We start from the raw sequence: 14330 nt of genomic DNA on the forward strand, positions 1-14330 counted from the left end.
GATCAGAGGGGGCACTGAAAGTTCCAATCCTCTAATCACAAGGCTGGTTCTTCTGACAACCAGGGCCCACCCTTAAGTTACCTAGGGGCTATCAAAAAGTTGCCTCATTAACATAACAAAGGACATCTTTATCCCTTTCACCACTTAGGAAACTCCAAGGTTTTAGGAGCTCTGCGCCAGGAATGGGGACAAAGGCAAAATATATATATATTTCTTATTATAAATTGCGATACCACAGGTAGCATGAAAAAGAATTATAAACTAGATGTCTCCCTTACCACACACTGAGTGACATATTCTTACCCATTTATAGAAATATACACAAAGGCAGATACACCACCAAGTGCTCCCAAGGCTCCAACAACCAACACACACCAGGGAAGCACTCAACAGAGAGAGACCTTCAGACCTTCAGAGGGACACAGAGAGCAGGCAAAAGGAACAAAATAGATGGAGAATGTGTATTACTTGCAAAGGATGGACAGCTACTCAGGACAGGCAGCCAGCATCACACCCAGGCACACTGCCGGTGCCAGGCAAGCACAGAGGGGCCCCGCTGGAGGGTGGAACTCTGTGTCTGCGTGTGTTTCCCTCTCTCACACACCTACCAACACACGCTCTCCTCTCCCCCTCACAAACGCATACACCGCGTCTTTCACAGTCTCTCTCAACACAGTGCCTATCAGGCTCTCACACACACGAGCTCTCACACACGCAGTCTCATGCACATACAATCTCTTACACACAGTCTCTCACAGTCTTTACGTACGTAGTCTCTCATACATTCCCTCTCTCATAGTCTCTCTCACACACAGCCTCTCTCTCACACACAGTCTGTAATGTACATAGTCTCACACACACTCATAGTCTCTCACAAACGCGTGCGCGCGAACACACACACGCGCGCGCGCGCCCCGTTGGCCCCGCCTCTGCCCTGGCCCCTCCCTCCCCCGGGTGGGCTCCGCCCCGGCGGCCGAGGGCGGGGCGAGCCGGTGACAGGAGGGGCCGGGCCGGGCTGGTACTTGTGGCGCCCAGACCGCCGGGGCGCGCTCCGTAGGCTCCTGTCAGCAGCGAGCGCGGCCGATCCCAGGGCGGCCCTCGGGCGGCGATCGCTGCCTCTGGCTTCGCGGCTTGGCCCCTCCGGCGGCCGTCCCGGGCGGCGGGAGTTGGCGGCGGGATGTGCTCGGCCGGAGAGCTGCTTGGCGGCGGCGGCGGCGGAGAGCGCGACGAGGACGGGGACGCGCTGGCGGAGCGGGCGGCGGCGGGGACCGAGCCGGAGCCCGGGGCGAGCCCGCGGCGGCGCGACCGGCGGCCGCAGGAGGAGCAAGAGCAGGTGAGCCAGGAGGGGCGGCGCGGTCCGGCCGGTTTCCTGAGCCCCACGCGACGGCGGAGGGAAGTGGCCCGGCGGGCGGGCGGCGCCCGGGCTGTGCTCGGCGTGGGGCGCTGGTCGCTGCGGCGTTCTGGGAAGCGGCCCCGGAGAGCGGTTGGACGGAGCCCTCGGGGCCGGGCCGCGGGGTCCCGTGTGTGCGCTGCCAAGTGCCGGCCCGGAGTCGCGTGCCTGGCGGGGTCAGCGCCCCCCTTACCCACCCGTCGGGCAGAGGCTTCTCAGGCCGGAGCCCGGGGGTCTGTGGAAGTGCTCTCCATAATGGTCACTTATCTAAAAGCCTTACATGTAAACATTCTTCAACTTCGAGTTCATACCCCGGTGCTGTGTTTCAGGGGCCAGCGGCTCCCCTCACGACTTCCATCTTGTCATTTCTGAACTCACACCTAGCGCCTCTGTAAGGTGTGGGTGTATTTCTCTAGACATGCAATCAGTACCTGAAGACGTGTAGGAGCGAGTATTACAATAGGTGTCTTGACAGGGACTCTCCGAGAGCAAGTTTTTCACATGAACCCAAAGGGGATCTAAACTTCATTTAAAAACTGAAAAAGGTGAGTAATAATTCAGTTAAAAAAATAATGCCTAAGGCAGAAAGAAAAAAAACTGAAAAAGCAAGAAAATTGCTTTCAGTTGGTACCAAAGGGGAAAAAAGTATGAGTCCAGCCATAATAAGGGAAAAGAGAAGTTGGGTAGTTTTTGAAACTCTTTTGAAAGAATTTGCTTTCACTAAGCTAAGTATGTGATAATGGGCATTATAACACATCATTTATCTTCAAGATTATGCAAGAAGTTTAATAAAAGAAATTGAATTATATGTGGGATGAATTTTCACCAGCAAATACAGTAATTAGACCTTCGAAAATACCCGAGATAAGCTAGCCTTCAGAATCACATTAAAGACCAAGAATTAAAATGATTATTTGCCTTTATTACAGTGTATACTGTTGAGATCAGTTGATACCTGTCTCCTCTCATTATCCTTCTGCATCTGTTCTTTTTGTCACATTTCACAAACTCCAACATCATCACTAAATGCATTAATAGATAAAGTATAAGTTCTAGTGTCTCAGCATTGTTTAGAAAACAGAAATAATTGTGTGGCACGCACAAAATATGCCTTAGCATTAGGTTTGCTCCCCATGTGGAAGTGTAATTTTTCATTCTTTTGACAATGTAAGAGATGGTGACTGAAGCAAATAATTGGTAGCTAGGAGATCTTCCTGACTGCTTTCCTGGTAGTTTTCCCCCATTAACTGTACCATGACTCAGTAGCTAAAGGACTGTTTCCTCTTACTTTAGTTGTTCAACTGGAAAAGTGAAGAAAACAGCAACAGGAACTCCCTGGGGGGGGAGTGGGGGGGGGGGCGGATGTATTTGAGCTGAAGGTCCCAAAGCAATTTTCAAGTGGTTTTAAGGGAGCATGTAAAATCATTTAAGCTTCTGTGGATTTTTCATCATCAGTAGCTCTGGTCTTAACAAAATTGCTTATGGTACAACAAAAAGGGATGAAACGAAAAAAGACTGAAACATATAGCCTAGAAAACAGATATACTTTGCATACCTGCTTCTTTCATTGCATGTCATGTAAATTTATTTTCCTGTACTCCTTTGAAAATGTTATCATTTATTTTTATCACATGATTTATTTATGTACTCTAAGTCCACATACACAATACTTGAAAATTACACCTGAGATATGCGTTTCCTCCTATATCAGAACCAAAGAAGAACTTCTTATAAAGAAGTCAAAAATAAACAAAAAATTGATACAACCCAACTCACTGGTGTAAAAAGCAAGCTTTTGTGATAAATCATTTCTTGGTAATAAGTGTAGCTTTTTTGTCAAGTCCTGAAAATGAAATTTAAAATTTGTATGCACTGCCTTGCAATGATGGCAGAGATATAAAGATATTTGAGGGAGAGGTAAATGAAATTAACAACTATAAAACATAGTCTAAGGATTTGTTTTATTTCGTTTTTCTTTAGGCAGATGGTGTGTGTTTGTTTTGTTGTTTTAAGGACACATGGACTCCAAATTACAAACGGAGTATTTTTGAAAACTTGGTTTGTAAACTTGTTGTTTAGAACTTAAAGTGAACTTTTCCATAGAAACAATGATATAAACAGAAACAGAACCAAAACTAATTAGCTGGAAATGAGACAGAGGCCATCTCCCTGCTGTCCTTTCTGCTTAGCACACTCACTTAAGGTTCCAGAATCTGAGTAGCGTCACGGATGTTAAGAGAGAATTGGTAGTAGTGGCAGCGGCAGCAGTAATAGCAGAGGCTCCTTTATATCTGGATCAGGGTTACAGGTGGTGTGCTCTTGAATGCAACAGCTCCAGAAGGCACCTGACTTTTGCTTCTCCAGCTCTTTCAAAGATTTTTGTCAGCCCCTAATTTGCTGTATTAAATCCCTTTCTATTTCTAGTTCCTTCACAGTTTGCCCTTACCTGATCATTTGTTGAAGGAGCTTTCTTCCTTTGGCTATTCCCCAGCCTAAAGTCTCCTCTACATACATCCTTACCTTCACTGATTTTTCTTTCTATTCCTGTCTGAAAGACTCATGCCCTTCCCTCTACCTGGAAGCCTCTTGCATCAGCTTTGACTTTACAAAACATATCTTTGGCTCATTGTTATTATGATACCAGATCAAAATGGTATTTATTTCATGTAATACCAAAATACCAGTATTTATATAGGTGTTTTCTTAATAACTAAGATATTATAAGCATCTTTTTTTTTTTTTACTATTTATCCTTAAGTACTACTCCATCTGAGAGAAAACTAAGGTTCCTCTGTCTTTCTGGCCTAAACCTTTCCAGGTACATGATTGACAAGGCAGCCTCTATCCTAGGAAAGGAGGACTTGAAAGACTGGACCAGGTTCCCTAGATGAAGGAACTGTCAAGTCTGAAGTAGCAGTTTGGCCTCTAAGAAAGATAAGCCAGGGAGAGAGGCAAAACGCCCAAGGAACTGAAGGGACAGGGCACAGCTGTCCTACATGTGTGTTGGTAATTGTGTGCATGGGAGATGATCCAAGTATGTTCATGACTGTGAATGCCAGGTCCCTTTAGGTAAGAGAGTCTCTGCCCTGCTGCATACCTGGAAGGTTAAATATCTCCAGTCCTTTTATTACATTTATGTATGTATGTGGCATTTTACAACCTGAATAACCTAAGATGGCCCTGCCTTAGGTGGGATAGAAAGGTCCCACCATCCTTGGATTGACTTTAGAATCATTATTTTTAGCTTTAAGGTCTTTCTTTATGATTATAAAAGTAATGTGTACTTCGGAAAATGTAGAACTATAAAACAATCTAAAGAAAACAAAAGCATTTGAAATCTCACTGAGTAATATTGTACTATAAAATATGAAACATTTGATGTTACTACATTCATATATCTCTCTGTATGTGTGTATATGTGTATATACACACATATTTTTAAACATGTTTTAATGTAATATTTGGATTTGGTATCTTGTTTTTATCTACTTAGCATGTTGTGTCATTTTCCCATGTTATCAAAAATTCTTTGTAAAAATTATTTTTAGGGCTGCCTAATAATCATTCCCCTAATACTGCATATTTAAGTTGCTTCAAACTTTCTTTTATAGATAATGCTGTAATGAAAATCTTTGCTTATAAAGTTCTACCTTTTTCTCACTGTTCCACCTTGGAATAAATTCCTAGAACTGGAAGAACTAGGTCAATAAGTCAAACTCTTTGAATCCTCTTGAAACATCCTAAAAAACTGCATTCAGAAAAGCTTGCACCATTGTACTCTTCTGGCATTAGTATGTAAGAGTACCAATTGGAAACCATCCATTCCAGCCACAAACAGTATAATTTATAGATAAATCTTTGCCAACTTAATAGGCAAAAATTATCTTATTGTCGTAAGATACTGCTGGAGAGGTTTACTAAACCATTCATATATTTGTTGAGCATTTGTATTTCTTTTTAATTGTGTTCTTTGACCATTTTTTCTTTTGGCATTATTATAAGATATTAAACTCATATTTCACATTGATTATAATTATTTTCCCTGCTTGCTGTTTACTTTATAATTTTGTTTATGATGTTTTTGACTTAGAAATGCTTTAAATTTTTATTAGCCAAAGGAATTTTTTTGTTAATTTCATACACACACATCTCACACCCTCATACATGCACACACACACCCCCCACACATACATACATATATCTATTATATTTGTTTAGAACATTCTTTCTAATCCTACACTTAAAGTATCCACCAATATTTTCTTATGTGTGTGTTTATAGTTTTATTTTTTTTTTTTACTCTATATATTTAATCTCTTTAGAATGACTTTATGTATTGTGTGAGGTATGGAGCTGATCTTTTTTTTTTTTAGCCTAATCATTGAATAATCCACTTTCTCCCTGGCTTTGCAATCCTTTATAGTAGTTATAAATACTGAAGTCTATATTAAGCTTTTACATTTCTGTTGGCATTGTGAAAGGGATTTCTTTTTCCACATCATGTTTTTGCTGCTGGTTTCTAGCTATCAGTTTTTATTTAGTTACTTTTAAACTAGCTACCTTTCTGAATTCTTTTGTTAATTCTAATACTAATATATACTAGTATCTCTTAGACTTGATTCTTTTGCATCTTCTAGGTATATAATCATCCACTCTATAGATAAGATTGATTTTGCTTCCTTTCAGATGGTAATGCTTCATTTCTATTTCTTGCCTTTTGCAATGCTGGAACTTTCAGATAAATGCTGGCTTATAGATATTTAAGTAAATAAATGAAGGAACCTGTATAATGGCATTTATCAAGGAATGTTCCATGAGATCTTCTGTAAAAAAAAAAAAAAAATGGTACCAGAGGGAAGCCTTATACCTCCTTTTTGGTCTATCATCAAAGATATGATTAGCAGTACATATTCTAGATCCAGAATACCTAGGTTTGTATCCTAACTCTGCCACTTACTAACTGTAACTTTGGGCAAGTTAATTAACCTCTTTGGCCTTCAGTTTCTTCATCTGTATAAAGGGAATAATAGTTGTATCAACCCCATAGAACTGTTATATGTATGTATGTAATATATGTAAAGTGTTAGAGCAGTACCTAGCATATAATAAGCGTGTAAGGGTTAGCTTTTGGACCTAATTTTCAACTAGAACCTAAGTGAAAAGATATCTGAGAAATGTTATTTTTAAGTTTTCCAGACTCTGCAGTTAGAAAGCCACCCTAGGAGGAAGGTGGAATAGAACAGTGCTCCTCAGTTTTAATGTGTAGACAAATCATCTCTTGTTAAATGCAGGTTGTGATTTTGTTGTTCTGGGGTGAGGCCCAAGATTTTGCATCTCTGACAGGCTCCTAAAGTGATGCTGATGCTTTGCCCATGGACCACACTTTGAGTGGCAAGGGAATAATAAGCAAACCAATCCACAGTATTCAACAAACTTGCCCTTCGACATAGTATCAGTAATAGATATATATACATAAGGAAGTTATTTTACTATTTCCCTAGAAGGGTATATTAGAACTCTTGGTAAAGTGTAAGAAGCCAACAAGCCTTGCTTCTCCAGGACAAGTGATTTGCCCTAGGTCTTAACAATTAACTAGTACTAGAGCACACCAGAACCCAGGTCTCCAAACTCCAAAGCCGGCTTTGTTTTTGTTTCAGAAATGCAAAGAGCCCTCCCTCACCTATGATGGGAGGACAGTCTGATAAATCTGCTGCTCCCCCTTAGATTGTGTAGTTCAAAAATAGATATTTGTTTATACCCACTTCCTTTCACATCTTTGAAAAGCAGTTTGCAAGCAATACTGTAGCAAGTGCTTTGAGTTTAGATGAACTTAGCCCTAAACTAAATCTAATTTTTTTCCAATGGGCATCTAGTCACTAACTCAGGGAATAATTTTGTATATGGTAGATATCTTTTGTCCATTTTTTATCATTATTTCAAGAATGGAACTTCTAAATCAGTGGTTCTTAACTGGGGGCAGTTTTGCTCACGGGGGACATTTGGCAGTGTCTGGAGACATTTTTGAATGTTAAGACTAAGGGGGTACAGTACCATTGGCATCTAATAGGAAGAGTCCAGGGTTACTGCTAAACATCCTATAATGTGCAGAACAGTCGCCTACAGCAAAGCATTGCCTGACCCAAAATGTCACTAGTGCTGACGTTGAGAAACTCTGCTCAAAATGTATTAGGATTACAGTGATTTGAGTTGTCAAGAATAATTACTCTGTTGATAGATATTCCAATGGATAGGTAATAATTGTTTATTTTTTTGACACCTACATTCCAAACAGGTAGTCTCCCTACGGATCTTTTCTTGCATCTCTTCTTCCAGCAACTCCTTATATGCAACTTTCTCTATTTTGCTTTCCCTCTTTGTTGGAGAACAGAGGGAACAAAAAGTGCCCACCACACTGAGAAGTTATCTTGAGACTGAAACACAAGGCAGGCAGCTCCATATAATCCATGGATCAGTATATTACAGGGTAACTTGCTCACAGGGTGGGATCAGGCGGATGCTCTGTAAGCGTTTGCAGCTGCACTCCACACTGCCAAGGGGCCACTGAGACAATTTTATAGTTAACATAGGGTATAGGGGTATGTGCTTTGAAACAGGAAATGCATTCCTAAGTCAATATTTATAAATGGGTAACTAGTATTATGGACCAGCAGTCCCCAACTGTTTTGGCACCAGGGACCGGTTTCATGGAAGACAGTTTTTCCGCGGAGGTTGGGGGGGATGGTTCAGGCGGTAATGCGAGCGATGGGGAGCAGCCGATGAAGCTTCACCCGCTCACCCACGGCTCACCTCCTGCTGTGCGGCCCGGTTCCTAACAGGCCTCGGACCGGGGGTTGGGGACCCCTGTTGCGGACACAGGGAATAAGTCAGCAAAGGTTTTCATCACTGTTTGAGGATTACAGAGCCAAGAGGCCGACCTGGTCCCAATGATTATTAAGCAATATCTATTAGCTACAAAGCCCTTGGCAACAGAGATGTGATTTACCTCACAGTACTGTCCCGGGTGGGATCAGTGGAAGGACAAGAGGAACTGTACGGGCCCAGGATGGCATCACTTATGCTAACAGCCATATACTCTCATATTCTTTTTCTGCCCCTCTGTCCTACTACTCATCGTTTTTTCATCTCTCCCTACTGTGTCTCATTCTCCCATTGTCTGTTACTCTTCCCCACCTCCCATCTCAGCCACTTTCTCTTTTTTTCCATACGTCTTCTCCACCCCACTGCCTCCTCCTTCTGTAGAAGCTGAGCATTATGGAGCAATGAAAAAGGTTTTGGGTAATGACAGTTCTAAGTTTGAGCCTTGTCATCCTAATAACTTAATCCCTCAGAGACTCAGTTTCCTCATTGTAATGGGTATAATGCTATCCACTTAAAGTTCTTATGAGGGTTCAGTAACATTCTGTGTATGAAATACCTAGCATATAGTAGGTGAATATTAGCTCCCTATTTTGCCCTGATCTTCTCTCCCATCTTTTTTTCTGGTTCCCTTTTTCTTCTTCTTCTTAACTAACCACATCATAGAACTGTATTTTTAGTACATGTAATTTTCAGATTTATAGAATAAATATTATTTATTGAACAAAATATTAAGATTTCCTAATCTAAAAATCAGATGTGTTTCATATTTCTTTAAAAAAAATTAAACCACCAACTAAATTATTAATATGTTGCTTTTTGTGTAGATCGCCAGTTGATTTTTTTTTTCTGTTGTGGATCATTGATCTTGATGAGAAAAATACCCACCCTCCTCTGTACAAGTTATTCTCAATTTACTATTCAAGAGAAGTGGTAAAGCAAGGTTAAAGGGTAAAACTTAAAGTAGTACCATGACTTTAACCTTGCCCTAAGAGACCTAAGTAGAGACTGTATCTTTCCCAGGCCTTCTTTAAGCCCCAGCCACACTAGCTTTGGCTCCCGTCGCCGTCTTCTCTGGAGTCATAGTCTTGTCTTGCAGTAACAGCCACATATCTTCAAAGAACCTTAAGCGTCTCCACTAGTCATGTTTTGGTTCATTAAGTGTGTGCTGTGTTCATGTGCGTGTGTGTGTGTGTAAGGCAATTAATAAGATAATCAAAGAGTAGTTTCATCCGAGCAGAGAAACTGCATTTCTAATTAACTTAATGCAGAAGTTACTTTCTATCTGCTGATCTAATTTTTCCCATATCCAGTGTTTTGGGTTTTTTTTTTTCCATTTAACATCATTGTCAGCTGCGCCTTATCTTGGCTAAGGAAGAGGAAAGGGTTGGCTTTATTTGCTGTTGCTGTTTTCTTATAGCAACAACTTGATCTTATCAGATTTCTGATCAAAGAGAAAGCATGGTGCAAATATTTTGAAATTTATGGGAAATGAAGGATAAACTAATTATTAATACTTAATATCTAAACAATATCTATTAATACTTAATATCTAATATCTCTTAATACTTAATACCTAAATTTTGTTTAACAGTGTTAAGAAAATTAAATTTCCATTTGTGGTTTTTACTATATTCCATTTGATATAATTTTTTCTAACATCTGTGAAATTTTTTTTATTCCCTCTTCCAATTAATCCAATTAATTTGTCTTTTATCCTCTTGATCAAAATTTTACTGGGATGTATGCAGACCATCTACAGAGGCAGGGAATTTAAGTTTGATTTCCCATGGCTGGCAAATTTCATCAGTTTGATTGAATTCAGAATTCCTTATTCCATGGTTTTCAGAGGTAATAAAATATAACAGAAGCTATTGTCACTGTCACAAATTGAGAATTGAGAAGGAAAGTCATTTTTAAGGAAAAATGTTTGGTTTTAGCTACTTTAAATAAACAAGCGATTGCACCTGTGGTAGCAGCCAGCATACAAGGTACTCAATAATGTCACCAGAAACTTCATTTCTTTAAAAAAAAAAAAGATTTTAGAGAAAGTACAAAATGTAGAAATTTTTAATTTGCAGCTTGAATTAATCATATTCTTCACTTCATGGCCTATTATTATCTATCATTAGTTCATGCACATCATTAAATTTTAATTAATTTAATTAATTTATTTTTTCATTGTAGAACCATTCTCTTCTACTACAATAGGCAACTTTTAGTATTTTTGGTAGGTATGCCTGAAGGTGGTTTCATTTGTCTACGTTTGTAACTATGATTTAAAATATTGAATTCTATTGGTTAAAATGAAAATGAATACAAATTTTAGTATTTCTCCACTTATAATCATTTCAAAGACTTATTCAAGAACTAGCTGATATTCTCATTGATTTGTATCCATCCCCCCAAAAGCTTTTTCCTTTATTGGTTATATGTAGTTTAGTGGAAGATAAGTGTAAATAAATGTTATAACCTTGCATTTAATTAAAAAATGACAAAGAAGTTATAAATACAATACCTAGTAAAATTTTATATTTAACACATTATTTTTGTACATTTTGTAGGAAATAAAAACTGCAACTACATTTAGTATCCAGTGAGGAGGAAAACATGTCCAGCCTCACTAGAAATAAAAGAAATTCAAATTAAAACTATTAGGAATAATGTTTCACCTATCAAGTTGATAAAGATTAAAAAGATGAATGGTGTGGGTTTAAAGAAACAGTGTATGAAATAAGAATACACTAAAGTTAGAAGTAAAATTGATTCAGTCTTTCTGGAGGGAAATCTGGTTTCAAACCTCATGGGTAGAGACTGCTGTTGCCCCTCACTCTAAAGGTGTAAAAACTGCAGCACAGGGATGTTAAGTAACATATTGAAAGTATCACAGCTAGTAAGTTGCTGAGTTAAGATTCAAACCCATGCTTGAAGCCTGAGTTCTTAACAACCAAGCTAGTGTTGGTCCATGAAATCAATTCAGTGGATTGTGAACAGGATAGGATAGGACAGAAATTGTTAGAATGCATCACACATGGTATGAATGTCATTTCGTAGAAATTTATATGTACTGGGTCAGGAAATAAAATATTTATCTTATTGTGGATCACAATCAAGATCACTGCACTAGCCCAGCCAGCTCAATTCTATCTCAAGGCCTCTGCCTAGATTCTTTTCCCCAAATCTTCCCTTGGCAGATCATATCATCGGCTTAACTATAACCTTTCTGAGATCTCAGCTCAGCTCTGATATATAGAAAGAACCTCCAGTCTATCCCCTCTTCCTCTCTTCCATTACTCTTTTATTTTCCTCATAGCTCTCACACTATTTGACAGTATTTTATTTATTTGTTTGCTAACATGTTTATTCTCTGCCACTTCCCACTCTCTCCTTCACAGGCTCACACTAAAACATCATCCCTATGAGAGCAGAGACTGCATAAGGCAAAATGCTTCAGACAATTATTTTGGCATCTCTGAGGTAGTACAGAGTCTATAAAAATTTCAGTCTAAAATGACACTGCTGGTAAAAACTCAACTGATGTTTTTGCTGAAGCAATGTGGTTTCCCAGGGGAAACTTTCATAACAAAATTTAGTTTTGAAGAGAGAGAGGACTTTGTGTGTAACAGGAACATACTCTATTGTCAGACTCAACAGAAAAGAAACGAGTGGTGTTAGTTTGTGCATTGAGCTAAAGGTCCCTGTAAAACATTTGTAAGAATTTAGGCAAGGATTGTGTTCCTTGATGTGATGTATTTAAAAACTACCACGATATCAAGAAGGTGAAAGGCTGACAAACAGAATCTTGGAATACTAACTGGCATTAACTTATGTAATTGGTAAAACCTTGCAATTTTGTTTTTAATTTTTCTTGAACTAAACATAGGAAAGACAGTAAATGAAACCCAAAGCTAACATAGATTTAAATTCAGATCAGCCATTTCAATAATGGCAAAATGTTAAAGGATAATTTTCAAAAAGAGGTAAAATTATAGTGCTCATTAAATATAAAATGAACACATGTTAAGGAGTTTATTTAACTCGTCATTAAAGAGGGAACCAGGCAAATGTTACAACTGCTTCAAAGGAGAAATCAGTCAGAAATGTATGTGGAGAAAAGGTATGTTGAAATGAATTTACAAATGGCCACGAGACTGGCTTTTTCCATAGGCAGGGAGGAAAGACAATTGAACCTCTACTGGAGCAGAATTTGTTTGCTTGTCTATAGATATGAACTATTTTGCATTGCTATTGGTTATCTGTAATTTACAGACTTGTAAAATATCTCAAAAGCCATAAAGACCAAACAGTAGTATTCTAAACAATGCAGTTTTCCATGGAGACACCCATAATTTTTTTTTTGCTTATTCTTAATTTTCTTATAGTAATAAAGAAAAAAAGTAATTTCTAAAATTTGCTACACAGAGTAGATTAATTTGTGGATAATGAGGGTACTTTATCTCTCCCTTTACAATGTCTCATGCTGCTAGAAAAGATTAATTCTATTCTAGTCTTCTTCCATGGTAGTACATGTATACATACATGTATACATACATTCAATGTACATGTGGAAATGTATGATTTGTATGCATGTGAAAAGCAAGGATTGATTTATATTTGAAGTTCTTTCTGTTGAGTTATAACTAAAATTAACCTGATAGTCAGATAACTACTAAAAACAAATTTTGATAGGAACAAGATGGCTGCTCCAAGGATTCCATATCCATGTCTAGTTTTTATTCAGCACACAAATCCCAACTGCTTGTTCCTAGCATCCTAGCATACTTTCTTCACATGTTGAATGGTTATTCGTTTCACAGACAACTTTGTCTACTAAGGAGTTTCATGGGAGTTTAGAAGCACATTTGGTTTAAGCTTTTAAATTTAAAGGAGGGCAAGAATGAAGTGATTTCTTCATAGAGAATTAACCAGTTAGTTATAACCATTTTTGATATCAATAAAAATACTCAGCGTAAAACACTTGAGAATAAATATATGAAGAAAAAATTAAATACTAAACTTCTTTCTTTATTATTCAGTATGTAAAGTTTATTTAACAGTAATATCATAAAAATGGTATAATGATTGTGCCATTTCTGGATGATAGTATTTTCCCTTTGGAGTTTAAATGACTAAGTATTTGGAAATCAGTCTTTGAGCACCCTATGTTAGGCTACTAATTTAAGACTTAAGTTGTGCTAACAACCCGGCCATATACTAAAGATATTTTCCTTATCCATTTGTGTCATATAGAACATCAATTGCTTTAACAACTGATAACACATTGTATTATGGATGGTTTTCTGTATTTATTATTTGTATTCATTATTTGTTATTATTTGTTATTTGTTCCTTATTTTCTTGGTAGCTTTTTTTTTTTTTTTTTTTTTTGGCTGTGTTGGGTCTTCGTTTCTGTGCGAGGGCTTTCTCTAGTTGTGGCAAGCAGGGGCCACTCTTCATCGCGGTGTGCGGGCCTCTCACTATCGCGGCCTCTCTTGTTGTGAAGCACAGGCTCTAGACGCACAGGCTCAGTAGTTGTGGCTCACGGGCCTAGTTGCTCCGCGGCATGTGGGATCTTCCCAGACCAGGGCTCGAACCCGTATCCCCTGCATTGGCAGGCGGATTCTCAACCACTGCGCCACCAGGGAAGCCCCTCTTGGTAGCTTTTAATTCATTCATTCAAAACATTTTTGAGCTCCTACTATTTCCTGGGCAGTGCTGTAGGCACCGGGACACAAAGAAACAAACAGAAACAGGCCAGATCTCTCCTCTCATTAATCTTGCATTGTAGTAGGGAGAGACTATGAATAAATGAACAAGTACATCAGTGGGTTATAAATGCTATGGAAAAAAAAAAATAAAGTAGGGAAGGTGTATGGGGAGTATGTGTATGGGGTAGGGGTGCTATTTTAAATAAGATGATCATGTAAGGGCTCACTAAGGCAAATATAAGCAGAGTCTTAAGGAAGTGAGAATTACTGGTTTGCCCCCTCCTTTTGATTTGACTCCATGGAGGGTAGAGCCAAATTTGAGGCTCAGTCTTAGTAATCATGGTAACATATCTTTC

General features: G+C 38.8%; 1 protein-coding gene across 1 annotated transcript in view; it reads left to right on the forward strand.

Moving 5' to 3' along the window:
- Nucleotides 1-1003: 1003 nt before the first annotated feature.
- The window catches only part of FAM241A (family with sequence similarity 241 member A), a 40340-nt gene continuing 27013 nt past the window's right edge, over nt 1004-14330 (forward strand). The window contains exon 1 of the mRNA XM_059923436.1: nt 1004-1333. Coding sequence (XP_059779419.1) covers nt 1178-1333 — 156 coding nt within the window. The 5' untranslated portion in view covers nt 1004-1177. The remainder of the gene's footprint in view (nt 1334-14330) is intronic.

This window comes from Balaenoptera ricei, chromosome 5 (assembly GCF_028023285.1).
Source record: "Balaenoptera ricei isolate mBalRic1 chromosome 5, mBalRic1.hap2, whole genome shotgun sequence".
NCBI lineage: Eukaryota > Metazoa > Chordata > Mammalia > Artiodactyla > Balaenopteridae > Balaenoptera > Balaenoptera ricei.